The 24,168-nt window shown below is 41.5% G+C and overlaps 2 protein-coding genes across 9 annotated transcripts in view; one reads left to right on the forward strand and one right to left on the reverse strand.

Annotated features, from left to right (window-relative positions):
- Nucleotides 1–2,665, forward strand: part of PTPN21 (protein tyrosine phosphatase non-receptor type 21) — a 66,487-nt gene extending 63,822 nt beyond the window's left edge. For all 3 annotated transcript variants that reach the window (XM_084793340.1, XM_084793338.1, XM_084793339.1), the window contains exon 19: nt 668–2,665. In XM_084793340.1, coding sequence (XP_084649466.1) covers nt 668–796 — 129 coding nt within the window. In that variant the 3' untranslated portion in view covers nt 797–2,665. The remainder of the gene's footprint in view (nt 1–667) is intronic.
- Nucleotides 2,666–9,200: 6,535 nt separating this feature from the next.
- Nucleotides 9,201–24,168, reverse strand: part of SPATA7 (spermatogenesis associated 7) — a 39,009-nt gene continuing 24,041 nt past the window's right edge. For 5 of the 6 annotated variants that reach the window (XM_084792979.1, XM_084792977.1, XM_084792975.1 and 2 more), the window contains 7 exons: nt 17,933–18,405; nt 16,131–16,197; nt 13,130–13,245; nt 11,972–12,025; nt 10,558–10,635; nt 10,033–10,090; nt 9,201–9,814 (listed from right to left, as the gene is read on the reverse strand). In XM_084792979.1, the coding sequence (XP_084649105.1) occupies nt 9,242–9,814; nt 10,033–10,090; nt 10,558–10,635; nt 11,972–12,025; nt 13,130–13,245; nt 16,131–16,197; nt 17,933–18,405 (1,419 nt within the window). In that variant the 3' untranslated portion in view covers nt 9,201–9,241. The remainder of the gene's footprint in view (nt 9,815–10,032; nt 10,091–10,557; nt 10,636–11,971; nt 12,026–13,129; nt 13,246–16,130; nt 16,198–17,932; nt 18,406–24,168) is intronic. The other variant, XM_084792976.1, reaches the window with a different exon arrangement.

The following is a 24,168-nucleotide window of genomic DNA, read 5'->3' on the forward strand; positions in this document are numbered from 1 at the left end:
TCCCTGAACATGTTTTCCAGGACTATGGTGATGCTAAGTGCTATTTTAAAAAGCACTGTGTTAGAGGTTTCAGCTCCGACTGTCAGTAAAGACTGAGATGTTATATACTACTGAAGGCCATTTAATTTTGTCTTTTCTAGTGTCTTTCCAGTGTGAGCTCAGTGCTTTGTTTTTTCTGTAACACCCTTAACACCCTTAGCGCTTCTAGCATTTGTGCTGGCCAGCAGCCGTGGGCATTAGTGCTGGCCAGCAGCCGTGGGCATTAGTGCTGGCCAGCAGCCGTGGGCATTAGTGCTGGCCAGCAGCCGTGGGCATTAGTGCTGGCCAGCAGCCGTGGGCATTAGTGCTGGCCAGCAGTCGTGGGAAGTGTTGCCTCGATGCTAGCAGTGCCTAGCATACTGTGTTTTTGTTGAATCTTAGTGAGGTATCACTTGCACGTAATTGATTTACAAGTCAGTATGCTGCAGCTAGGTTGAAGAAATAATCTGCATGGGCATTTTATTTGTAGCTAAAACAAACCAGATCTTAGGTTATCACAAAAGGCTCTCGGGTAGACAGAGGGTTCTCTGTCTGTCTGTCTCTTAGGTAGATTTCTGTGAGGGAGGCAGCCTTTGTAGTGCTCGTTTCCCCTAGGAATGTTTTCTTCATCACGGTTTCTCTCCACCAGGTTCTGGACGTCCCCAGAGTGCTGGGCATGCTGCGACAACAGAGGATGATGCTGGTGCAGACGCTGGGCCAGTATACATTTGTGTACAGAGTTCTCGTTCAGTTCCTGAAAAGCTCCAGGCTCATTTAAGCTCCCGTGCTTTTTATGGGGACCCAATCATGGGAAGTGTTTACAGCTTAAAAAGGAAAAGAAAGAAAGAAAGAAAGAAAGAAAGAAAGAAAGAAAGAAAGAAAGAAAGAAAAGAAAGAAAGAAAGAAGTGCAGCTCGTACTTTGTCCCCAGCAGTCCCATGTGGAGACCCTGAACAGGAAGTGTGGTACGGAGAGCTGAAGAAGCACGCTAAGCACAGGCTGACGAAGGCAGGCTCGGTGCCCTGGCCGCATTTGCCCAGTTTGCAGCACTTGCACACACTCTGGAGACTGTGTTTTTTAGACAGTTCTCTGTCTTATTGACGCTGTACTGGGCAGCTTTGGCAATCATTAAGGTGCACGGACTTCTATCCTAAGCTAATTTTTGATAATGTCATTTTAAGACTAAATAGGGTTTTGTTTTTTTTTTAATCTGGAAGTTGAACTTTTCTGTGGGCATCCACAGAGTGAGTGGTTCTTGGAAAACTGTATTTAAAGCCATTATTAGCTTTTGTTTAAGAATAAAAACCATGGGGGAACTAAGTGGTTTATTCACCAAATCCAAAACTAAAGAAAATCTGAAAGTGTTATTTTGAAATATAGAAAGCATTTTTATATTCAGAATGTTTTTTAAAAGTTCTATATATTTGTACCTTCTATATTTTCCAAATAAGAGCTCAATTTGTATGATACTGAGTCAGTTAGTAAAGTTGGGGATAAAGGCACATTATTTAAAAATCAAAGAATCAGATTCACTATTTTTTCAGTATTATTAATAAGCATAAATGAATTTGATTTTATTGATTGAAAATGAAGAAAGAACAATTCATGGGACGGTTTTAAGCACTTTGTTAAAAATACGTTTATATATGTGGCTTTATATTTTAAACAACAATGGGTACTATTTCAAAGAGAAGGGCTATGAGTATGTGCGTTGACTAGGACAAGAGTAAGTGGCTGTGGTGGTCACATAAGGTGGCTTGGTCAGTACACAAAGGCAGTATTACCTATACTCACGCCGAGAGCGGAGATGGAGAGTGAGGTCTTAGGAGCTTGGGGGTGGATGGTTAAGGGCTACTACGCACAGGACATTCAAGGTCTGCCGTTGTCAGTAACTTACTTTGTTTATTAGCGGTTCTCCCTGTATTTATTTTCCCCACAATCAAGTTCAGGTTTACATTACCATTAGAGAAGCCTTGATGAGGTTTTGTTTCCTCTAGGTTGAAAGAAGGAACTTAGTTAACAAGAGGTTCCTTCCCTAAATCCACAGCCCACACTTACCTAGGGGGCACTTAAGTTTAGCTGTCCTCACTGCAGGAGCAGTTCTAGGTACTTGGTCCCCTCTTCCATCCCGTTTGGGCACATCCTACAGTCAGAACGAGTCAGGTTTAAAGGGGAGAGTGCTGTTCTTGGCCCAGGCTAGGTTCACTTTGTGAGATGTGGAGGACAAGCTGGCACCTTTAACTGACGTGTGTTGTGTTGTCCATCTGTGTGTCTGTCCTGTCCCCCGCCATTGCCAGACTGCTGCTTTACAGTGTGGACCTTCTAGAATTTCAGATCTAGTATTAGCTGCCAGACATAATGCTCTGCCCTCACTCTGATTTGATGTGGTGGGGAGCATCCCCTCCATGAGAAGGGTGCCAGCCCAACTAAGCACAAGTGACTCACATGGACAGCACTCCCCAGGAAGGGATTTGTGTGGTGTGCTTTCCACCTCATGCCACATGAAGGACAGGACTTTCTCTGAAGCTTTTTCTTCCGATGGTACGCTGTTTGAAGATGCTTTCTTATCACACTTAACCATTTGGAAATGTCCCACTGGCAAGAACATATTGTAAAACAAAACTTTAATTAAAGAGTAATATATGGCATGTTTGTGTTCCTGTTGCAATACTTTGGTAAGTAAATTCAGGACAAAATTATACTATTTAAATCAATTTTTCACAAATTGCATGCTTTACATCACTTCTACAGAACATTAATTTTAAACTTAATTACAGCTAGCCAATGAGAATTTCTGAGTGAAAATAACTCTACATTGCATTTTGTCACAATGTAATTCTCAAGGGCCAATTCAAAAATTAGGGTTTAGAAATTTCTCATGCCTGAGTTGAGAATGTTACTGGTCTGTTGGCCAAACGTATGCAACACTTCATGTATCACCAAGTTCCTTGATAGTATTGATTTCATATCAAAATTATCAAAATGTACATTTCCACAAAAATAGGTTGTAAACCAATGTTTCTACAGGTTAACTTTGGAGTTTCTGGCATCAGCTTTCCTGATTACTTGGGGGCTTTTGTTGAAATTTCTAGTTGTAGGAATTTCTTTGTTTTTGTTTTCTGTTTGATTTTGTTTTTTTCCCTGGCTTTTTGACACAGGGTTTCTCTGTTTAATGACCTTGGCTGTCCTGGACTCACTTTGTAGACCAAGCTGGCCTCGAACTCACAGCGATCTGCCTGCCTCTGCCTCCCAGTGCTGGGATTAAAGGCGTGCGCCACCAGGCTTGGCCTCTCGTTGTAGTTTTGAGCCTAGGAAGCAGCATCTTAGAGTGGAAGCTAGAAGGTTAAGCTGTAGTCGGTTTTCCTCAGTAGCGCCTACTGGGGAACATCAAGAAAGCCCTGGAACTTAATGTTTAAAACTTTCTGGTAGGATTAAAACAGATCTGCTCCCTCAGAAACTTCCAGAAAGAGAAATGTTTAGCCAGGAACCTGGAAGAAGAGGAGAGGGTTGTGATACAGGACGGTATGATAACATTACGGCATGACCAAATTCATTTTGGAAAGGCAGATATATTAATACAATGACAAGAAAATTGACAAAATAACTATGATCATATATATTAAGCTGGAGGTTTCCTGCAATGTACAGGCTTATTACTGGAGATGTACATGAATAAATGCAAACAGGAAAAGAAATTACTATTCTAAATCTTTTCCTTTTTTCTTGCACTGTAAAGAAAGAAATTTTGTTTTTTTTTTGTTTTTTTTTTGTTTTTTGTTTTGTTTTTCGAGACAGGGTTTCTCTGTGTAGCCCTGGCTGTCCTGGACTCTCTTTGTAGACCAGGCTGGCCTCAAACTCACAGCAATCTACCTGCCTCTGCCTCCTGAGTGCTGGCATTAAAGGCGTGCACCACCACGCCCGGTCCCAATTTTTTTTTTAAGGAAATTGTTTTTTTTCTTTTTTAAAAATTTGTTTAATTACTTTATTCAGATTACATCTCAATTGTTATCCCATCTCTTGTATCCTTCCATTCCTCCCTCCCGCTTTCACCCTACTGCCCTCCTCTATGGCTGTGACTGAGGAGGACCTCCTCCCCCTGTATATGATCATAGGCTGTCAAGTCTCATCTTGGTAGCCTGCTTATTCTTTCTCTGAGTGCCACCAGGCCTCCCCATCAAGGGGAAGTGGTCAAATGTGGGGCACCAGAGTTCGTGTCAGAGTCAGTCCCCACTCTCCACTCAACTGTCCTGTCCATTGGCTAGATCTGACTAGGGGTTCAATGTTTACTGCATGTATTGTCCTTGGTTGGTGCATAATTTGAGCAGAACCCCTGGGCCCAGGTCTGCCGATCATGATGTTCTTCTTGTAGGTTTCTAGGACCCTTTGGATCCTTCCATCTCCCTGTTCTCCAATACTTCTCTCACCTAGAGTCCCAATAGGATGTCCTCACATCTATCCCAATCTCCTGGTAAGTGAAGACTTTCATGGGACATGCCTCTTCGTCTAGGCAAATTAAATGGAGAGATACTCAAAGAAATTCCTCTAAAATTGGGGACCAGGCAAAGCTGCCCACTCTCTCCATATTCTTCAATATAGTACTTGAAGTTCTAGCCAGAGCAATAAGACAACAAAAGGAGATCAAGGGGATCTAAATGGGAAAGGAGGAAGTCAAATTATCTGTATTTGCAGATGATATGATAGTATACATATGTGACCCCCAAAATTCCACCAGAGAACTCCTACAGCTGATAAACACCTTCAGCAAAATGGCTGGATACAAAATTAACTCAAAAGTTAGTAGCCTTCCTATATACAAAGGACAATTGTGCAGAGGAAGAAATTAGGTAAACTACACCCTTCACGATAGCCACAAGCAATATAAAATATCTAGGAGTAACTCTAACCAAGCAAGTGAAGAAATTGTTTGAAAGAAATTGTTTTTAATAACATATTAAGACAGTCTCAGAGTGTAGCCTGTGATGGCCTGCAACTCACTATGTAGACCAGTTTGGCCTTGAAATCCTTGATCTGCCTGTTTCTGTCTCCTCAGTGCTGGGATTAAGGCTTTCACCAATATACATGGTTTAAATTACACTTTTAAAGGAAACTCTCTGGGAATTTAGTAAGAAGAGAGCACATGAAACAAGCTAAAATGATCTTTTTTTCCCCTTGAAATTCATTTTAGCAAACTAAACTGCAGAGGGGTTCTTTTTGAGTGACAGCTGAGGGAACTTTTCCTAAGGAACTTTTCAAATTCCTCAGACCAGGGATCTAGTCCTAGTACCTATGTGTACAGAAAAGGGCAGTATAAAGTCCAAAGCCTGCAAGTTTGGCTTGGATAGAGGATTTCAGAGAACATTTGAAGGGTTCTTTGGTTGCATAAGAGGCATCATCTTCTGAGTATCTCTGTCAGCTCTCAAATTAACACATTCTAAAGGCTTACTGCATGTGAATGAAATAATCACATTTACTTTTTCAAATATGCAGTAAGCACATGTATTAATTCCTTTGGTTTGTCCCCCAGAGCTACAGGGGAGGGGTGGGCTGGGCAAGTGCGTGTTTGTGTGTGTGTGTGTGTGTGTGTGTGTGTGTGTGTGTGTGTGTGTGTATGTATGTGTGTGACGGGGGTGGGGTGGCAGGTATGAAAGATAAGCAGTAGTAACCACCCAATCTATTAGGTCCTCTGAGGACGTACAGCAGGACTGTTCTCCCTGCTGCACCCTGCTGGTGAGATTGGAGAATGAGTTCTCCCTGCTCGGCCAGGCAATGGGGCTAAGACTCAAGAGTTGAAGCCAGAGTTGCCTGAGTTTCATAAGAAAATTTCCTGGAAGTGATTATCTTGGCATTTTCTGCAGAAACATGAGTGGTGCGTGGGTGGTAAGGTGTCAGATGGGTGGCTTAGGGATGAAGGAAGCATGAATGCTACCTGAGAAAATGGCTGTGAGGTAAGGCAAAAGGGTGGCTTGGCAAAGTATTCTACTTTCCCATTGTACTTACCTATCATGCCCTCCCTGTTATGGTAACTGGATTGAGATGGAAGGAAAGGTTTGTAGCATCAGTTTAGGGACAGTGCAACAGCACTGTCTGGAGGCCGTCTCTAGATCATCACGTGTCTAGAAATGAGGTCTTCCTGAACAGATTTCTAAAACCATTTAGATTGGCGATGTGTGCTTATTATTAATATATCTTTAATAATTTGGAGTTGATGAACAATTTTCAATACATTTATGAATAAGATATGGATATCAGTCGTATTTTAAAAGTATTCATGCACTCACGCATGCATCTGCATGTGTGTGTATGCCATAGCATGTAAGAGGTCAGCTTTCCGGAAGTAGCTATCTCTTTCCACCTTATTGAAGCAGGGCCTGTTTTGTTTCTGTACCTTTAACCACTGAGCTTTCCCACTACTCTTGGTTTTTAAACTCTACATTATTTTAGTTGTCAGACATGAATAATATCCATATGAGTATGGACGTGTATTTAAAATTTCCCCTTTTTAATAAGGTATACATCACAGGTTAGTGTTGTGAAAAATTATCAGATCACTTGAAATTAATGAGCATTAAATGACACAGGTCTTACTGTAATTAGTTACTTTTCAATTACCATAACAAAACAAACAAAAAGCCAAAAAAAAAAAAAAAAAGAGTAGCCTGTAGGTGTTTCAATTCTTTTATTTACTTATTTATTTATTTAATGTATATGAGTGCTCTGTCTGCACATGCTGGCCAGAAGAGGGCATCAGATCCTATTACAGGTGGTTGTAAGCCACCATGTGGTTGCTGGGAATTGAACTCAGGACCTCTGGAAGAGCAGTCAGTGCTCTCAACCATTGAGCCATCTCTCCAGCCCCCAGTGTTTCGGTTCTTAAGACTGTGGTGCTGTGATTATACCCACCCAAAGGTTGAGAACCAAAGGCTCAATACTTCAGGTCATAGGGACCAAACTTAGGCAATCTATTTCAGGAGGGATGCTCAGCACAGGGCTGAGCCTCAGAATAGGTGGGGCATGTACTAGCAACTGAGCTATTGTTTGAGGAGTCTAAGTCAGCTTTTCCTAAACCCACCATTCATAACTCTACCTTACACAGCTTTTGCCATGTCCAAAAACCAGTTTTAATATTTCTTTATATCGACTTATCTTTTAAAAATCTAAAGGATAACATCATAGTGTCCTAAGGAGTATAAAAATTAGAATAGGTGAGGGCTCCAAAGACAGAAATCTAGATTCAGAGTTAAAGCAGAGATGACCTGGCATGCCAAAGGGCAGACAGATACTGGGAACAGCAAAAGTTACTGAAAACAGCTCAGAAAGATGGTGGCTCCCACATGGAAGCAGCAGCCAGGGTGAGGGTCTGATTCACAGGGGTAATGGATAAGCATCTATTGATATGGCTACAGCCAAGGAAAGATGGAGTTCAGGATGAGGAGACCAAGGCTGTGCTGCGGTAATTAATGTTAGGAAAGCCAAGATGAAAGAAGCATGTGGAAAGATGCTGTTTACACTTGATCTTAGCCAAAAGCTTAGAAGCATCAAGGCACTGCGTAGAAAGGTGCTAGAGGTGTGCTTCAGCTGGTAGAATGCACAAAGCCCCAGGTTCAATACTCGAACCCCTTACAAAACTGAGCATATGCCTTTAATACCACCACTGGGGAGATAGAGGCGTGAGGGTCAGAAGTTCAAGATCATCCTCTGCTACACAGCAAATTTCAGACAAGCCTGGGTTACAGGAGACCCTGTCTCAAAAGCTGAGATTTCCAGAGGCTGAGGGAGGGCTGCATTATGGGACAGCAGACATTGGAGTAGTGGACTCTGCCTCAGCACTGCTGGTTCCTCCCGGGTGATCATGTCATCTTCAAACCATCAACATCCACTGCCCTGTCTCCTGCAGCACCAGCAACACTATTTTAACTGAGGGATGATAAAACAACCAACCAATAACAATAACAAAAACCAGGCTCACTGGAAGTCACTGCTAGAATACTTGGGTTATTAATAGTGTTTCACCTTTCTTCCTCAACAGTATCTAGACAGAAAACTTAGCACATTACAGTGGCTCAATAGCCAATCATATTATTGTAAATAGTTGAAAATGCAAAATTAGAAGCTAGTCTCTTTTATGGTTTCTGTTTTTTCTTTGAAACAGTTTCTACTACAAGACCAACTGGTCTTTTTTTGGTTTTGGTTTTGGTTTTTTCGAGACAAGGTCTCTCTGTGTTACCCTTGGCTGTCCTGGACTCACTTTGTAGACTAGGCTGGCCTCGAACTCACAGCAATCTGCCTGCCTCTGCCTCCTGAGTGCTGGGATTACAGGCATACGCCACCACACCTGGCTAAGACCAACTGGTCTTAAACTCAATCTTCCAGGCCTCTGTACATTATAAAATATAATTTTATGTCAGGCATGGTGGTACACGTTTTTAATCCCAGCACTTGGGAGGCAGAGGCAGGTGGATCGCTGTGAGTTCGAGGTCAGCCTGGTCTACAAAGTGAGTCTAGGACAGCCAAGGCTACACAGAGAAGAAACTCTGTCTTGAAAACCCAACCAAACAAAAAAACCCCCAAACAAAACAAAAGTAATGTTTTAAGATCTTTCCAGATTATAAACCATTTCTTAGTGCCCATAAGGTCACTATGTTGGGTCAAATATGTTCCTCTGAAAAACAGCTTTTGAAGTGGTGGTCCCCACGCCTTGCATTTGCACTCTTGTGTATCATCCCCTCACTACTTAAATGCGCAAGAGGCCTGTGGCTTGCCTGCTTCTAACCAAGTAGTAGTCTCTATGGTTCTTCTTCACATGCAAAGAGCAAGCAGTCATGCTGTGACCTGCTTAGGGAGAGTGCACGTGGCAGGAGATGGCAAGCTGCCATCTGCTCCCCAGCCAGCCAAAAACAAATGACACTCTCAGATCTAAGGTGAAGAAAAACAATTCTGCATGCAACTGAAGCAGAGGTAGAGTCTCCCTTTGCCCAGCCTCCCGATGAACTCCCAGCCCTCAATACCACCTGGGCTGTAGCTTTAGAGGCCCTGTCACTCTAGGTGTTTCACTTTTTGAACCATAAATTATGGGATTAATAATAAATATGTGGTGTTTAAAGACACTAAGTTTATGGTAATTTATTATATAGCATTTAAAATAAAAAATCTTTATATGTAAAAAGAAAAAAAAAGAATATCGAGTTACTGGCCACACGGAGTATTTATTAATGAAGACCCAAAGGTTAGTCTTCAATGCTCATTTCCATGATTTTTAGAGTCGATAATTCTTTGTCATGATTACTGCCACCTTTGGTGCTGGGGAACTGAGCAGATGGGCACAGTGATGTGCTAAGACAACAGAGCTCCCTGGAAGTCTCAACCTTTTCAAAGTCACTGTCACCTTCAATGACATTCACAGAGGTTTCCTGGTCTATTACACTGTCAGAAACACTTGGATTGTTTTCATCCCAGGTTGAAGCTTCAAGATCTGTTTCATCACTGACCTGTTGGATTATAACGCCTTCTGAACACTTGGGTTTATGGATGGGCATGACAAATTCACCGGGGAAAGAGAACAGCTTGTTCTCATCTGGCGGCACAGATGACAGCATGTCCAGGGCCTCCTGGTACTGCTGACGCTCTTGCTGAGTCACTGAGTCTTTATCACTTCTTCTAAGTTCAGTGTGTTTGGAAATCAGAGCCTTTTGAAAATCAAGTTGATTCAACATTCTGAAATTGTTTTGCTTTGCTGGCTCTTCCTCAGATATACAGCCTAAGTCAACCTTCAGCTTATGCAGCAGGTAGCGCATCTTCCCCTAGGATTAAGGAAAAAAAAATTCGGAATTCTGAGGATCATCACATTAGTTATTAGTAAAACTGAACCACTCTGTCTGCAGCGCTGCTGGTCTCAGAGGAGTAAGGCTTTCACAACCCTGCACCCCTTTCCCTCACAAAAAGCACATGAGAAAGTGCCTGTTTTAAAGGCATTCATTTTGGAATATAGATAAACGTTCAATTCTAAAGAGAGACAAACCTCCTCCAAATGATGTTTGTTTTGTTTTATATGTCGCTCAAACAGTCGTTCTAAGAATCTGCAAATGATAGAGAAAAGTATTAACATCTTAAAGTCGGATAATCCACTCAATGTAAAATAGTTATATAATGTAGAAGCTGACAGAGACTGGGAAGTGGTTTAGAGATGAGTGGTTTTCTCTGTGATGCGGCATGTAAACACACACACACACACACAATAAAAATTTGAAAATTCTTTGATTCCCATTACAAGTTTCTGATAGCAGTGGAATTATGGAAGATTTCCACACAGATAGCAAAAATTCAGTTCATTATATAATCTGATTAAACCAACATACAATATTTAAATGAAAAAACTCAATTGTTTTCTGTGGAGTATGAAAGTCCTTATAATTTACTATCAATTATAAAAACATGATATAAAAAGCAGTATAACTTTTTACAACATTATAAACAACTTTAAAAAATCATGGTGTGAAAGATAAGTACAGCTGAATTACCATACACATTAAAAAAAATCTCTAACCTGTTGGAAAATAAACCAAGTTTCAAGATTTCATCTGTCACATTTTCCATGAAATTCAGGTACAGCAGCTCTTCTTCACTGCAGGGAAACACAGAGAGAACATCAGAGGTGTCGCATGGCATGAGAGCCCAGGTGGGAACACGCAGCTCCACCATTACAGTGACTGCTGCCCACAGGGACAGGGAATATTGTAAAGCCAGCTTATGTTCTTCTCATCTTCAAACAGGAAAGTAGTAAAAGTGAGAAACTATCACCCTATGGAGCAAAAGTTCATCTTTATGGAACGTTCATAACAGCAAAAAGACTAAGATGCCTCCGGGGAAGCAGGAGCGGGTGTGATGCTTATTATCAAGTCCTGTTCAGCATTTTGTGCTCAAGTTGCAAAAATTTCTGAACAGAAAGACTTTTTCCCTCAAAATCCTTATAAAAGAAAAAGGAATTTTAAATAGGCATATTTAGATGAAAATGTAGCAGTAATTTTTAAAATTAAACACATTTCATGTCTACATTTCAGTACCTATTATAAGTTAGGATATTATTATAATTGATTCTCATTAGCTAAACTCATTAAATAATGGCAAATGGCAAGTAGTGACTCAACCAATGAATAAACAAATGTAAACAAGCACGTTTTAAAACCAATCCACGTAACTTGCTTAACAACAACCAGGATTGCTGGGTGTGGTTGCACACGCCTTTAATCCCAGCACTGGGGAGGCAGAGACAGGTGGATTGATGTGAGTTCCAGTCCAGCCTGGTCTACAGAGTGAATTCCAAGACAGCCAAGGTTATACCAAGAACTCTGTCTTGAGAAATCAAAATCAAACCAAACCAAGCCAAACCAAACAAAAAACTGTCACATAACCTTTGATACCAACAGTGTCAGATAGAGCCTGCAAGGACGTGATGTAGTCACAAAGCACGGAAGAGGCCCCTGAGCTCCAAATCACACCCTGCGGTGTCTTTACCATTGCAATTTATAAAAATAAGCAAGAGTGTCAGGTGTGGTGGTACACGCCTTTAATCCCAGCACTCGGGAGCAGAGGAAGGTGGATCAATGTGAGTTCGAGGTCAGCCTGGTCTACAAAGCCAGTCTAGGATAGTCAAGGCTACATTGAGAAACCCTGTCTCGAAAAACCAAAACCAAAAAAAAAAAAACAAAACAAACAAACAAACAAAAAAAAAAGAGCAAGAGTCTTACACACTGACTAGAAATTATTAGTAGATGTTGCCAGCCTAGGGACACATTTCCACCAAAAATAAAATGCTCAACAATTCCTCCATCAGCACGAATTAATCGACTGACATCCCAAAGCTGGGTGCAGATATGAGTGCCAATCATAATTTATCTGATGTTTCCCCTGGTCTTGACTCTGCCTCCCACTACAGCATGAAGAGGTCAACATGATCTTACTCTGAGTAGACTTTACTGTCTGAAGAAAACTGTGTGGAGAGCTCACAGTGTGTCCTAGAAAAAAGAGAAAGGCAAACTATTTTAATAACAAAAAAGGCTGGTATAAAATACTCCATGGTTGATATTCTACACTAGGACTGACATGCTTTGGAGTTTCTACCTGTGCACTTTCCTATCATGATTTAATTCTCTGGGTACATGCATACACGCATGTGTGCACATGTACTAATATGTGCGGTTGGGCAAGAGTTTCAAGGATAGGGAGTTAGTCCTCTGCCTATCTGTGGCCTTAGGCAAGCTCTCCTAGCAAAGGCCTGAGGGGAAAGCTGGGCCCTGAAGGGTCTTGTGTGTTCTCTGGTCAGCTCCAAACCATGTCCTCATTCTACACTTGTGAAGACTCCCTTCACCTCACACCGGCTTACGGCGGAAATGCAGGTGAGAGCTGGAACTTGCAGTGTTTAGAGAGCATCTCCCAACAGCAGGGCAGCCTAAACACTGGCACATGGGGATGTTCCACATAACAATTTTTTGTCTTTTGAAAATTTTATTAATATAATTATTGTGCGTGTGTACATGTGTGTGTTTGTGCATGTGTGTATGCATGTGTACAGGCAAGTACCATGAGATCAGAGGATGACTTTCAGCAGTCAGTCCTCTCCATCCATTGTGGGATCAAACTCTGTTTATCAGGCTTGCACTTGCTGAGCCAGCTTGCCAGTCTCCCCGCCATGGATTTCAGCTTATCAAATGGTAAGGTTCTTCAGTCCTATCGGTGCCATAGATGCTGGCTATTGTCATCGCCAGAAAAGATAAACCTCTCTAAAATGAGGAGAGACAGCAACTACTGCAAACTAGCATCACTTCTTCTTTGTTAAAAGAAGCACATTAGCAAAACTAATTGATTCTAACCTTTACTGAGCATTTTTAAAGAAACTTCCTTAGTAAGACTAACAGTGCCATAGAATTGTATAATACTAAAATTTTTTAGAACATGTAATTAAAGTAATACTTAAGGATAAATGTTGTATGTCTATTACATAGGAAAGCAAATAGAGACAGGGTTTCACTCTGTAACCTAGGCTGGCCTCAAACTTCTACTGATCCTCTTGCCTCAGCACCCACCCCAAGGTATGATCCAGGTGTGAAGCTGCCACTCACCTTCGTGAGGGCTGCTTCAGAGCGCCATCTTTAATCTTGTCCCATGCTAAGTTTTGTCCTTGTGTGGGTAAAAGAGATATTTTGTCTTCAGTATCATGTGTCATATAATTAGGTGCCTGGAAGTGGAATAAAATTAATAAGTTTTTATTTTGTTCCAAAGTATGTTGTACAAAAATAAAACAACAAGCAGGGTGTAATGGCGCACACCTTTAATCCCAGCACTTGGGAGGCAGGGGCAGGCAGATCTCTGTGAGTTCGAGGCAGCCTGGTCTACAAAGTGAGTCCAGGAGAGCCAGGGCAACACAGAGAAACCCTGTCTCAAAAAACCAAAACCAAAACCAAAAAAAATTTTTTTCCCGGTTTTTCGAGACAAGGTTTCTCTGTGTAGCCTTCGCTGTCTGGACTCACTTTGTAGACCAGGCTGACCTGGAACGCACAGCGATCTGCCTGCCTCTGCCTCCCAAGTGCTGGGATTCAAGGCATACACCACCACTGCCTGGCAACAAAAACAAATTTTAATGAAAATGAATACATAAAAGTGCCAGATATATTAAGACAAAAAATTTGGAATATTTTACCCAATCAGCATTTTCCCCATGTTTATTTAAAGATAAAATGACTTCATTTTTATGTTTGTGAACAACACTTTAAATGGCACTAGGAAATCATAAGGCAAATCCTAAATCACATCTGGGGGCAGGAGTCTAGGTATGTAATCCAGCTCTGAAGAGACTGAGGCAAGAGGGTGGCAGTTCTAGGGTACCTGGCAAGAGAGGCTGATTTCAATAAGGTCTGAGTATGTAGCTTTAACTGTCCTGGAACTTGCTATGTAGACCAGGTTGTCCTTGAACTCAGAGAGATCACCTGCTTCAGCCTCCGCCTCCCAAGTGTTGGGATTAAAGGTGTGAGTCTACACCTGGCTAGCTCTGAAACACCCCATCCTGTCTGATCTCAGAGCAAAGCAGGGTTGCTCTGGTTAGTACTTGGATGGGAGACATCACCCCACACACATATACATGTGCACACCCACATGGAGAGAGAGAGAGAGAGAGAGAGAGAGAGAGAGAGAGAGAGAGAGAGAGAGAGAGAGAGAGAGAGAGAGAGATTGAGAGAGAGAGAGAGAGAGAGAGAGAGAGAGAGAGAGAGAGAGAGAATAGAAATCTATGAAAATGTAGCTTTTAAGTAAATTTGAGGGAAAAAGTTCCATTATTAAAAATTCAAAAGCAAGCCAGGCGTGGTGGCACACACCTTTAATCCCAGCACTTGGGAGGCAGAGGCAGGTGGATTTCAGTGAGTTCCAGGCCAGCCTGGTCTACTAAGTGATTCCAAGACAGCCAAGGCTACACAGAGAAACCCTGTCTTGGGAAAAAAGAAAGAAAGAAAGAAAGAAAGAAAGAAAGAAAGAAAGAAAGAAAGAAAGAAAAAAGCTACAGTAGGAATGCATATGAATAATATTAACAACAACAAAAATACATTGCAGCTTCTTTTTTAGTTTTTTCAAGCAGGGTTTCTCTGTGTCACTCTGGTTGTCCTGGACTCACTTTGTAGACCAGGCTGGCCTGAAACTCACAGCAATCCACTTGCCTCTGCCTCCTAAGTGCTGGTATTAAAGGCATGTGCTACTATGCCTGGTGCAGAATTCTTATGTGTCACAAAACTGGCAATATTTTATTTGCATTAATATTTACAAAATTATATTTTTTTTCTTGCTTTCAAATAGGTCTTCTGTAGCTCAGGATAGCCTTGAAATCCATTTGTCTGAGAGTGACCTTGAACTTATCATTCTGCCTCTACCTTCTGAGTACTGAATTACAAGCATGCATCACTGGGGCTGGAGAAATGGCTCAGAGTTCAGGTTCAGTTCAGTTCCCAGTGCCCACATGACCACCTGTAAGTGCTGGGCACGGTGACACATGCAGAGGCAGAGGTGGGTCAACCTGGCTTTTATAGTGAGCACCACTACATCAGGTTCATGCAGCACTAGTGGCTTTGCAAGTACTCTACCAAATAAGCTGTATTCCCAGCCCGCAGAGCTGATTTCTGCCAAAGGCTTTACAGTTAAATATGTAAACCATGTTATGAATAATAAAATTGTTACAGCATAATACATGATTGAAATGACCCAAAATGAGTGAGTTTGCCTGAAAAATCATACATAAAATAAATTATTGCTGAGCAGTCAAAACTACTAACAATGTCATAAAGTTTATAAAAGTAAAGATAAATGTAAAATAATAGTATCTACTAATTCTTACATGATATATAATTTATAATAATATAGTCATGTATAATTCTTTAAAATATATAGGCATTGAAAACTCAAACTTCTGCTGGACAGTGGTGGTATATGCCTTTTATCCCAGCACTCAAGGGACAGAGGCAGGTGGATTTCTGTGAGTATGAGGGCAGCCTGGTCTACAGAGTGAGTTCTAAGACAGCCACAGCTACACAGTGAAACCCTGTCTCAAGAAAAAAAAAAATCAAACTTCTCTGTAGCTTTGATAACACTGTGTGTGTGTGTGTTAGGGGTAGTTGTTAAGCAATTCCTCTACCACTGAGCTATATATAGTTCCAGCCTTTGGTTGTTTTGAGACATAATCTTGCTATATAGCTCAGCCTAGACCTGAGTTGGCTATATATGTAGTCCAGGCTGGCCTTGAGCTCATGATCCTTATACTTTTACCAAGTGTTGGGATTATAGGCAAATGCTACCAAGCCTGTTCTCAGACTCTGTACTTTTGAAAATGCCATTAGCATGTTTTATCCACCCAGCTATTCAGCTAGCCAAGCAGCCAGTGGACCACTTGGGTGCTAATAACAAATGAGTTCCTAGATGTGCTGGGTTCCATCTGGCCATTCAGAGAGCACAGTGACCATCTGCACAGAGGCATACAGTCATGTTGATTACATTATACTTAACAAGTCCAGACAACAGGATGCATTCTACATAAGCAAAGCAGCTGTAGCTCAAAAGCAACATGAAAAGAGCTCACGCTAGTACCTGTTTTATGTTCACTTCTGAATTTGTCGAGTTCTTTGTCTCAGCTGTCCCAAATTCAGTATTAAAGCTACAATAATATTTACAAAGAAATGATTGTTACTCCTTTATGAACACAGTGACAAGCAGCTTTACTGTCAAACAAAATGATAGTGTATACCAATGAAATCCATCTATTTACTTTTATAAAAATATGTAATTTCTTTCTGTATTTTCAAGACACAGTTTCTCTGTGTAACCTTGGCTGTCCTGGACTTGCTTTGTAGACTAGGCTGGCTTCCAACTCACAGAGATCCACCTGCCTCTGCCTCCTAAGTGCTGGGATTAAAGGCGTGCACCACCACCACCCAGCTGTAACTTCTAATTATATATCTGAAAATAGAAATAGACATGATTTGGTTCACATATGCTTCAATTTCTTGCTTGAAAAGCAGATTTCAGTTAAATATACAATGGGGTAAAAGAAATGAGACTGTAACATTTATAATTAACTTCTTTGTTTCTTTTTTTAACTGATTAAACTTGTTCTTTGACAATTTCAAAAACAATATACAGCTGATTCTGTTTACTTTCCCCACCCTCTCCTACCTCCTTTCCAGTCATCACCCCTCCTCCATACATGTCCCTTTCCCACACTCTTGAAAAATATGGAATGCACCCCCAGTTCGTGTGTCATCCTTGCACAGGAGCCATGCTAATATTGTTACTCTTCAATTTTAGTATCTGTGCTGCCAAATCTGGCAATGATTTCTTCATTTCTCCTCCAGTTGATGATTTCTATTATAGAGCTAATTCCTTTTTAAAATTAAATATATGCAGATTAATTTGATATCATTGCCCCTCTTATCTACATTCAGAAAACCAGTCTTCCAGTGTCTTGACACTTTGAATAACTAAAATCTACTATGAAATAAATTTCAATCTCTTGGAAAACTTACTGAATATTTATCATGAACTATCCACTACAGAAAGCAACCATATCAAGGCAAATCATACTTATTTTCCAGATGTTCTTTCCACTGTCTAAGTCATGCCTGCAGCTGTTACTATAAAGGAAGAGACACAAGGAACTGGATAAATTTTTGTTTTCCTCTCTGGGTCTCACTGTTTTATCACTGTAAACATGATATAAATTTATATCAATGTGGGATGGGCATGGGGCACACGCCTTTAATCCCAGCACTGGAAGGCAGAGGCAGACAGATCACTGTGAGTTCAATGCCAGCCTGGTCTACAAAGCAAGTCTAGGACAGCCAGGGCTGTTACACAGAAACCCTGTCTTGAAAAACCAAAACCAACCCCCCCCCAAAAAAACCCAAACAAACAAACAAAAAAAGACAAACAAAACAAAAAACAAACAAACAAACAAAAACCAATGCTATCTGATAATATATCGTAAGACTTCTCTGAAAATGCAAGATTTAAAAACATACAAAAGTTCAAGAACTGTGAGTTCAAGGCCAGCCTGGTCTACAAAGCAAGTCCAGGACAAGCAAGGCTATACAGGAAACCCTGTCACACACAAAAAAACCAACCAAACAAAAAGTTCAAGAAACTAGGTTTACAACAGTAACTTACATAGCACTCAAATTGTAAGAACTTAACAAATCTAATAGCTTTTTAAAAAAATTTCTGTGCTGCTTCTAAAGACCCACTGGAAAGTCTATCAATGCATTCTAATGAAAAGGCTCAGTCAGCTCTCAAGGCTGGTATATAAAGTGGACAGCAAAGCAAGAAATAGTGCTTATTAATCACTTCCATTGGCTCGCTGGCTTTGATGTCGGCTTTGGACACACCATACAAACCTGCTTAACTCAGTTTGGGTTTCGGCTTCTATCCGCTGATCTGGAAAATCTTTTCTTCTTTTGGCAGGTGTGTAATAGCGGTACTGTGACAGGAAAGACTTTGCTTCTGTTTTTAAAGTGCGTGGAGTGAACGGCAATTGCTTGTTAGAAAAGAGGTCGGAGTGCTTTTCTAACAGATCTCCACTGGGTGTCTTGGAAATGACCAGCTGGAACCGGTGGGCACTTGGGAAGGCACTTTTAGGCCTCCTGTCACAGCCATGTCCAGGGCAAGGGCTCCTGGGTGCAGGTCCTGGGTAAGCCATGCTGGGTGGGGAGGTGCTGGGATGCTTCTGGGTGCCAGTCATGAGGATTTTATTTGATTCAGGCAGATTTAGCTGTAGTGCATCTGAAAAGGGGCTAGTAGACTTTGAAAATGATGGATATCGTGCCACTTCTTTGATGAACAGATCCAGGTCTTGTGGTTCCCCTGAGGGCTAAGAACATTTGACAGTCAGCAGTTGCACTGCAAATACATGTAACTGGGGATTCTCAGGACTAACTTACACATGTGTCATGGCTCTAACTTCCACGTGGCAGTATAGTCAGTACATTTTTCTCCCACTGATGAAGCTGGACCCCAGGGCCTTGAGCTCCTAGGCAGGAGTTCTGCCATTGAGGGACCTTCCCAGCCTTGTCCCTATTTCTTAGAAGAAAGGGACGGCCAGGCCACAGAGTCAAGCTGATCTGCTCTTTATTATTATATATTATCTGTTTTAAGAATTCTAAACTAATTTTAGAATTTGTTTATAGCACAAGGAATCTTTAATTGTCTTTCATTCCTTTCTCGATAATGTACAGGACAGCTAACTTACAAACTGATGCATCTAAGTAAGGAAACCACATGACTACTCCCTAAGCACATAATTTCCTTTCTAACCTTTCTTTCCCAAAATAAAGACAAGATGAGTTAAAATGATTATTCTGCATGAAATCACGGGTCTTCGTGTTACTACTTTCAGTTTTAAAAGTGCTCCTAAACTAGGCTCATATTATAGCTGATGTACAGAGAGCTTGGAATTTTGGAAAGACATTTCTGAATCCTATGGAGCTATTACTTAATAACCGTAAGAATTATACACACAGGAATGGTGTAAGCTAAGCCGAGAGAAAGGAGAAGTACATAAGGCATTAGACTGCCTGTAAAGGGAAATTCCTATCAGTGTGATGTTTTGCTAAATGAAATACCAAAGAGAATCTTTGAGAGCAGAGCTACAGAGCTGGGGCCAGGGAGATGGCTAAGGAAATAAAAATGACTGCTTCCAGGCCAACAACCCGAGTTTGTTCCTTGGATCTCACAGGGTAGAAGGAAGGAACCAATTCCCATGAATTTTTTCTGACCTTCACATGTATGCATGCACATGCATGCACATGCATGAATGTGTGTGTACATGTGTGCACACACACATACACACAAGCATATAATTAGTGAACGTAAATAAAAAATAAATTTGCCTAGCATACACAAGGTCCTATGTTTAATGCCCAGCAATGGAAAAAAAAATTAAGAGTCGGGTGGCACTCGGGAGGCAGAGGCAGAGGCAGAGGCAGAGGCAGAGGCAGAGGCAGAGGCAGAGGCAGAAGGATTGCTGTGAGTTCGAGGCCAGCCTAGTGTACTTTCTATACAGCCTAGGATTTTCTTTCCTTAAAAAAAATTTTTTTTTCTTTTTGAGACAGAGTTTCTCTGTGTAGCCTTGCCTGTCCTAGACTCAGTTGGTAGACCAGGTTGGCCTCCAACTCACAGCGATCCACCTTCCTCTGCCTCCTGAGTGCTGGGATTAAAGGTGTGTGCTACCATGCCCAGTAGAAAGGAAATACTCTTATCTGTATGGTATGGGTTGGCAAATCGATTTTGAGATAATAGAAAGCAAGAGACTTACTGTATTTTCACATCTCAAACTTTACCTTGGATTCCACTCCCCCTTGGCAATCAATAGAATGCAGTATGAAATTAACTGACTGAGCTGCTTTTCAAGATTATACAATTGTTTCCTTCAGTTCTAAATATTGAAAATCTTGAATACGTATTTGCACAGGATATGGGTAACACAGTGGTAAGCCACCTAACCAGGAAAGCAGGCCACTGGGAAGTTCTGGAAAAAGCGGTCTGGTGGTGGTCTGCTTACCTGCTCTGCTTCATCAGCTGACAACATGTGATGTGATTTGCTATAAACTCTTTCTGTCGTTTGGATTTATACAAAGTTCATGTTAAGAACACCTACCCAACTTATAATCACGGAACTACTGAGTCCTAAATCTCTCTCAGAGATAATAGCAGAAGAGATGATGAACCAAGATCTTACAACTGTAAGATTCTGAAACGGGTAAAAACAAGTCAACTGAAGACCAGGCTAGGTGCAGATTATGTAAAAAATCTAATACCCATTTTATAAAAAGTCCCAAGTTATTTATATTTTATACAGGGGTAACTAGCTTTTGACTTTTCTTATTTGGACTGCTTTGAAATGTTTCATACCTCTATTCAGAAATATGGACACATCCATACATACATTAACCAGGATTATAGCACAAAAAGTGAGCTGTGCCTGTGGCCTGCCACAACTGGCAAGGAAGCACTTGGAAGGAAGGCCCTGAAAGCTGACATCCCAGGAGCCAGCGTGAGGGAAGGAAAGCAGCCAGAGAGCCAGTGAGGATGCAGGCTCTGAAATAAGAGCTCTTGTGCAGAACCTGCTAAGACAATAGGAGGCCAAAGCCAGCATTTTTAATTGTAACTATCTTTTCACTCAGCATAGTGTATAATTATAGTAATTATACAATTTGGATGTGTCTAAAACATTAATCATTAAAGCTTACTAAAAATGTAGACAAACTAAAAATTACTATTGCTTCTAAATAGAACCATAAAAATGTATAAAAGAACAAATGAACTATCATGGAGGCAAGCAAGTTACAGGATTACAGGCACTAAAGGAAAAATGAATAGACATATTAAATAATTTTTATTTTATTTTATTAAAAATAATTCACAGGGCTGGAGAGATGGCTCAGTGGTTAAGAGTGCTGCCTGCTCTTCCAAAGGTCTTGAGTTCAATTCCCAGCAACCACATGGTAACTTACAACCATCTGTAATGTGATCTGGCCTACAGGTGTACACGCAGGAAGAACACTCAATACATAAAAAAAATAAATAAATATTTAAAGGGGCTGGAGACATGGCTCAGTGGTTAGGAGCACTGCTTGCTCTTCCGGAGGTCTTGAGTTCAATTCCCAGCAACCACATGGTGGCTCACAACCATCTATAAGGTGACCTTATGCCATCTTCTGGCCTGCAGAAGTACATGCAGAGTGCTGTATATATATTTAAAAAAGATTTTTAAAAATAGATTCACAAAGTACATTAAAATATATAATTTAAAAATTTCAATAAACTATTCTTATCTCAAAATTATTACTTTATATTCAAAATGTTAAGAGGTAAAACAATTTTAATAATTATAAAAATATTGGGACTGGCCAGATGGCCTAGAGGCTAAGAACATATTTTCTTCTTGCAAAGGACCTGTGTTTGGTTCTAGCATCCACATGACAGTTATACTACCGTAACTCCAGGTCTAGGGAATCTGATGTCTTACTTTGGCCCCTGAGGGCACATGGCATGTGTGTGGTAATACAGCATACATTCAGGCACTCACACATACACACAATAAAATGGAGCTTAAAAAAACCTACTTGTGATTCCATCATGGACGGACAGAGTTAAAGGTGATATTACAGTGCAGGGCATGGAGCACATTTATTCTAAGGGAAGCGCCTTTCCTGGCCCTGTATCTATAGAACAGCCCGGGAGCTCTTAACCCTATCTGCTGACTTGCAGATCTCTCTCCTGAAGGAGATGCTTCTATCCTATGCCTCCTGAATTTATTCAGTGTTCCCAAGGCCCCACAAATCGAACGTGCCAAACAAGTATACTCATGCCTCTTATCAATGTCACCCCAGAAGAAAACCTGACCTTCCACCGCTCTTATCAGAAACCTGGGATCTCTTTCACTTCTGGCTTTCTCTTCATTCATCCAAGTCCTAGCAATTCTCTTTTCTAAATAATAATAAGCCTCCCTTAAGTGTATTCCTTGTGTTCTTTATAATGCCCTGGATCTGTTCTTAATCTTTGTTTCCCACATTACCGCAGATACCCTGTACTTAGTCTGCTGATCACTGCAGTCAGTGTAGTCTTTAGAAAGTACTGTCTAACTACAAACTGTTTATAGCTCCTCCATACTTCTCAAGGAGGAAACTGGTCCAGCATCTCCAGAACGGCTCCCATACCTGAGTCTTTCTTACTGCCTGTTGATAAGCCACACCTTCATTTGTACTCAAAGTCCTAGAGTTAAAAGTACAATATCTGGCCGAGTGTGGTGGCGCACACCTTTAATCCCAGCACTAGGGAGGCAGAGGCAGGCAGATCGCTGTGAGTTTGAAGCCAGTCTGGTCTACAAAGTGAGTCCAGGACAACCAAGGCTACACAGAGAAACTCTGTCTCGAAAAACCAAAAAAAGAAAAAGAAAAACAACAACAACTACTACATTATCTGGTGGTCTGTGAGCAGCAGGGAACCTGCTCTGCCAAGAAGGCCTGCCTGTCTTTCCTCTCTTGCTTTTCTTTCCTTTCTTAACCATACCCTGGGTGCCAGAACTTGAAGCAATACTTCCTGGGAAGCACGGATACTCTCAACGGCTAGTCTCTAACTTCCTGGGGAGCACGGGTACTCTCAACGGCTCGTCTCTAACTTCCTGGGGAGCACGGGTACTCTCAACGGCTCGTCTCTAACTTCCTGGGGAGCACGGGCACTCTCAACGGCTCGTCTCTAACTTCCTGGGGAGCACGGGTACTCTCAACGGCTAGTCTCTAACTTCCTGGGGAGCACGGGCACTCTCAACGGCTCGTCTCTAACTTCCTGGGGAGCACGGGCACTCTCAACGGCTAGTCTCTAACTTCCTGGGGAGCACGGGCACTCTCAACGGCTAGTCTCTAACTTCCTGGGGAGCACGGGTACTCTCAACGGCTAGTCTCTAACTTCCTGGGGAGCACGGGCACTCTCAACGGCTAGTCTCTAACTTCCTGGGGAGCACGGGCACTCTCAACGGCTCGTCTCTAACTTCCTGGGGAGCACGGGCACTCTCAACGGCTAGTCTCTAACTTCCTGGGGAGCACGGGTACTCTCAACGGCTAGTCTCTAACTTCCTGGGGAGCACGGGCACTCTCAACGGCTAGTCTCTAACTTCCTGGGGAGCACGGGCACTCTCAATGGCTAGTCTCTAACTTCCTGGGGAGCACGGGTACTCTCAATGGCTAGTCTCTAACTTCCTGGGGAGCACAGGCATTCTCAACGGCTCGTCTCTTACTGGGTGAGCTGCCCATCTTGAATCCTGGCACTCAGTGGAGACTGCAGGCCTTAGGAAACCTACTTGCCTGCACAGGTTTGCAGCAGAAAGGCTACATCATTTAGAACTCTGCAAATTTTTAAGCCAAGATTTATTACTAACTCAGATCTTCCCTGAATATAAATTACACAGTGATGAAAGGTATGGGAGGAGGAAAACTATAGATTTTTAAAAAATCAATTAATTGATATTAATTAGAATCCAATTCTCACAAACTAAATAAAAATCATGAGACTGTGTGAAATCAAAAGCATGTTATTTGACAATATTAAAGAATTACTGGTTTTTAGGAATAAAAATGGTGTATATCTTGAGAAAGGCTCACTGTATTGCCCTGAGCCTGTGGTACTCCTGCCTAGTGTGCCACCTGCTGGAATTACAGGCATGCACTACTATGCCTGGCCATATCATGGGCTGTGGTTTAAAGATATATGCCGATATGGGTAAAATTATACCGAATCTTACAATCACATCAAAGTACTCTGATCTGGAGGAGGCTGGAGATGAGAAAACACTGCATGCGCTATCACTGCCACACTGGGTGACAGAAAGATGTAAGTTTGCTATAGTACCGAGGTTTGCGAAAAGTGATCATTTTATGTTGAACTCCATGAAAATAAAAGTATCAGCTGTTCAGAAGAATGAGATTATGAAATTTGAGCATCAGTGCATCAGCCAACTCTCTGCAGAGAAGCTGCTTCTAATACAGAGACTCACAACTGGACAACGTGCAGTGAGAGCACTCAGTCCTAAGTGGGATGTATTTATCAAACACCTCCGCCCCTCAAGGCTCAGAGGCTG

Source organism: Acomys minous (genome assembly GCF_964271855.1).
Source record: "Acomys minous genome assembly, chromosome: 8".
Taxonomy (NCBI): Eukaryota; Metazoa; Chordata; class Mammalia; order Rodentia; family Muridae; genus Acomys; species Acomys minous.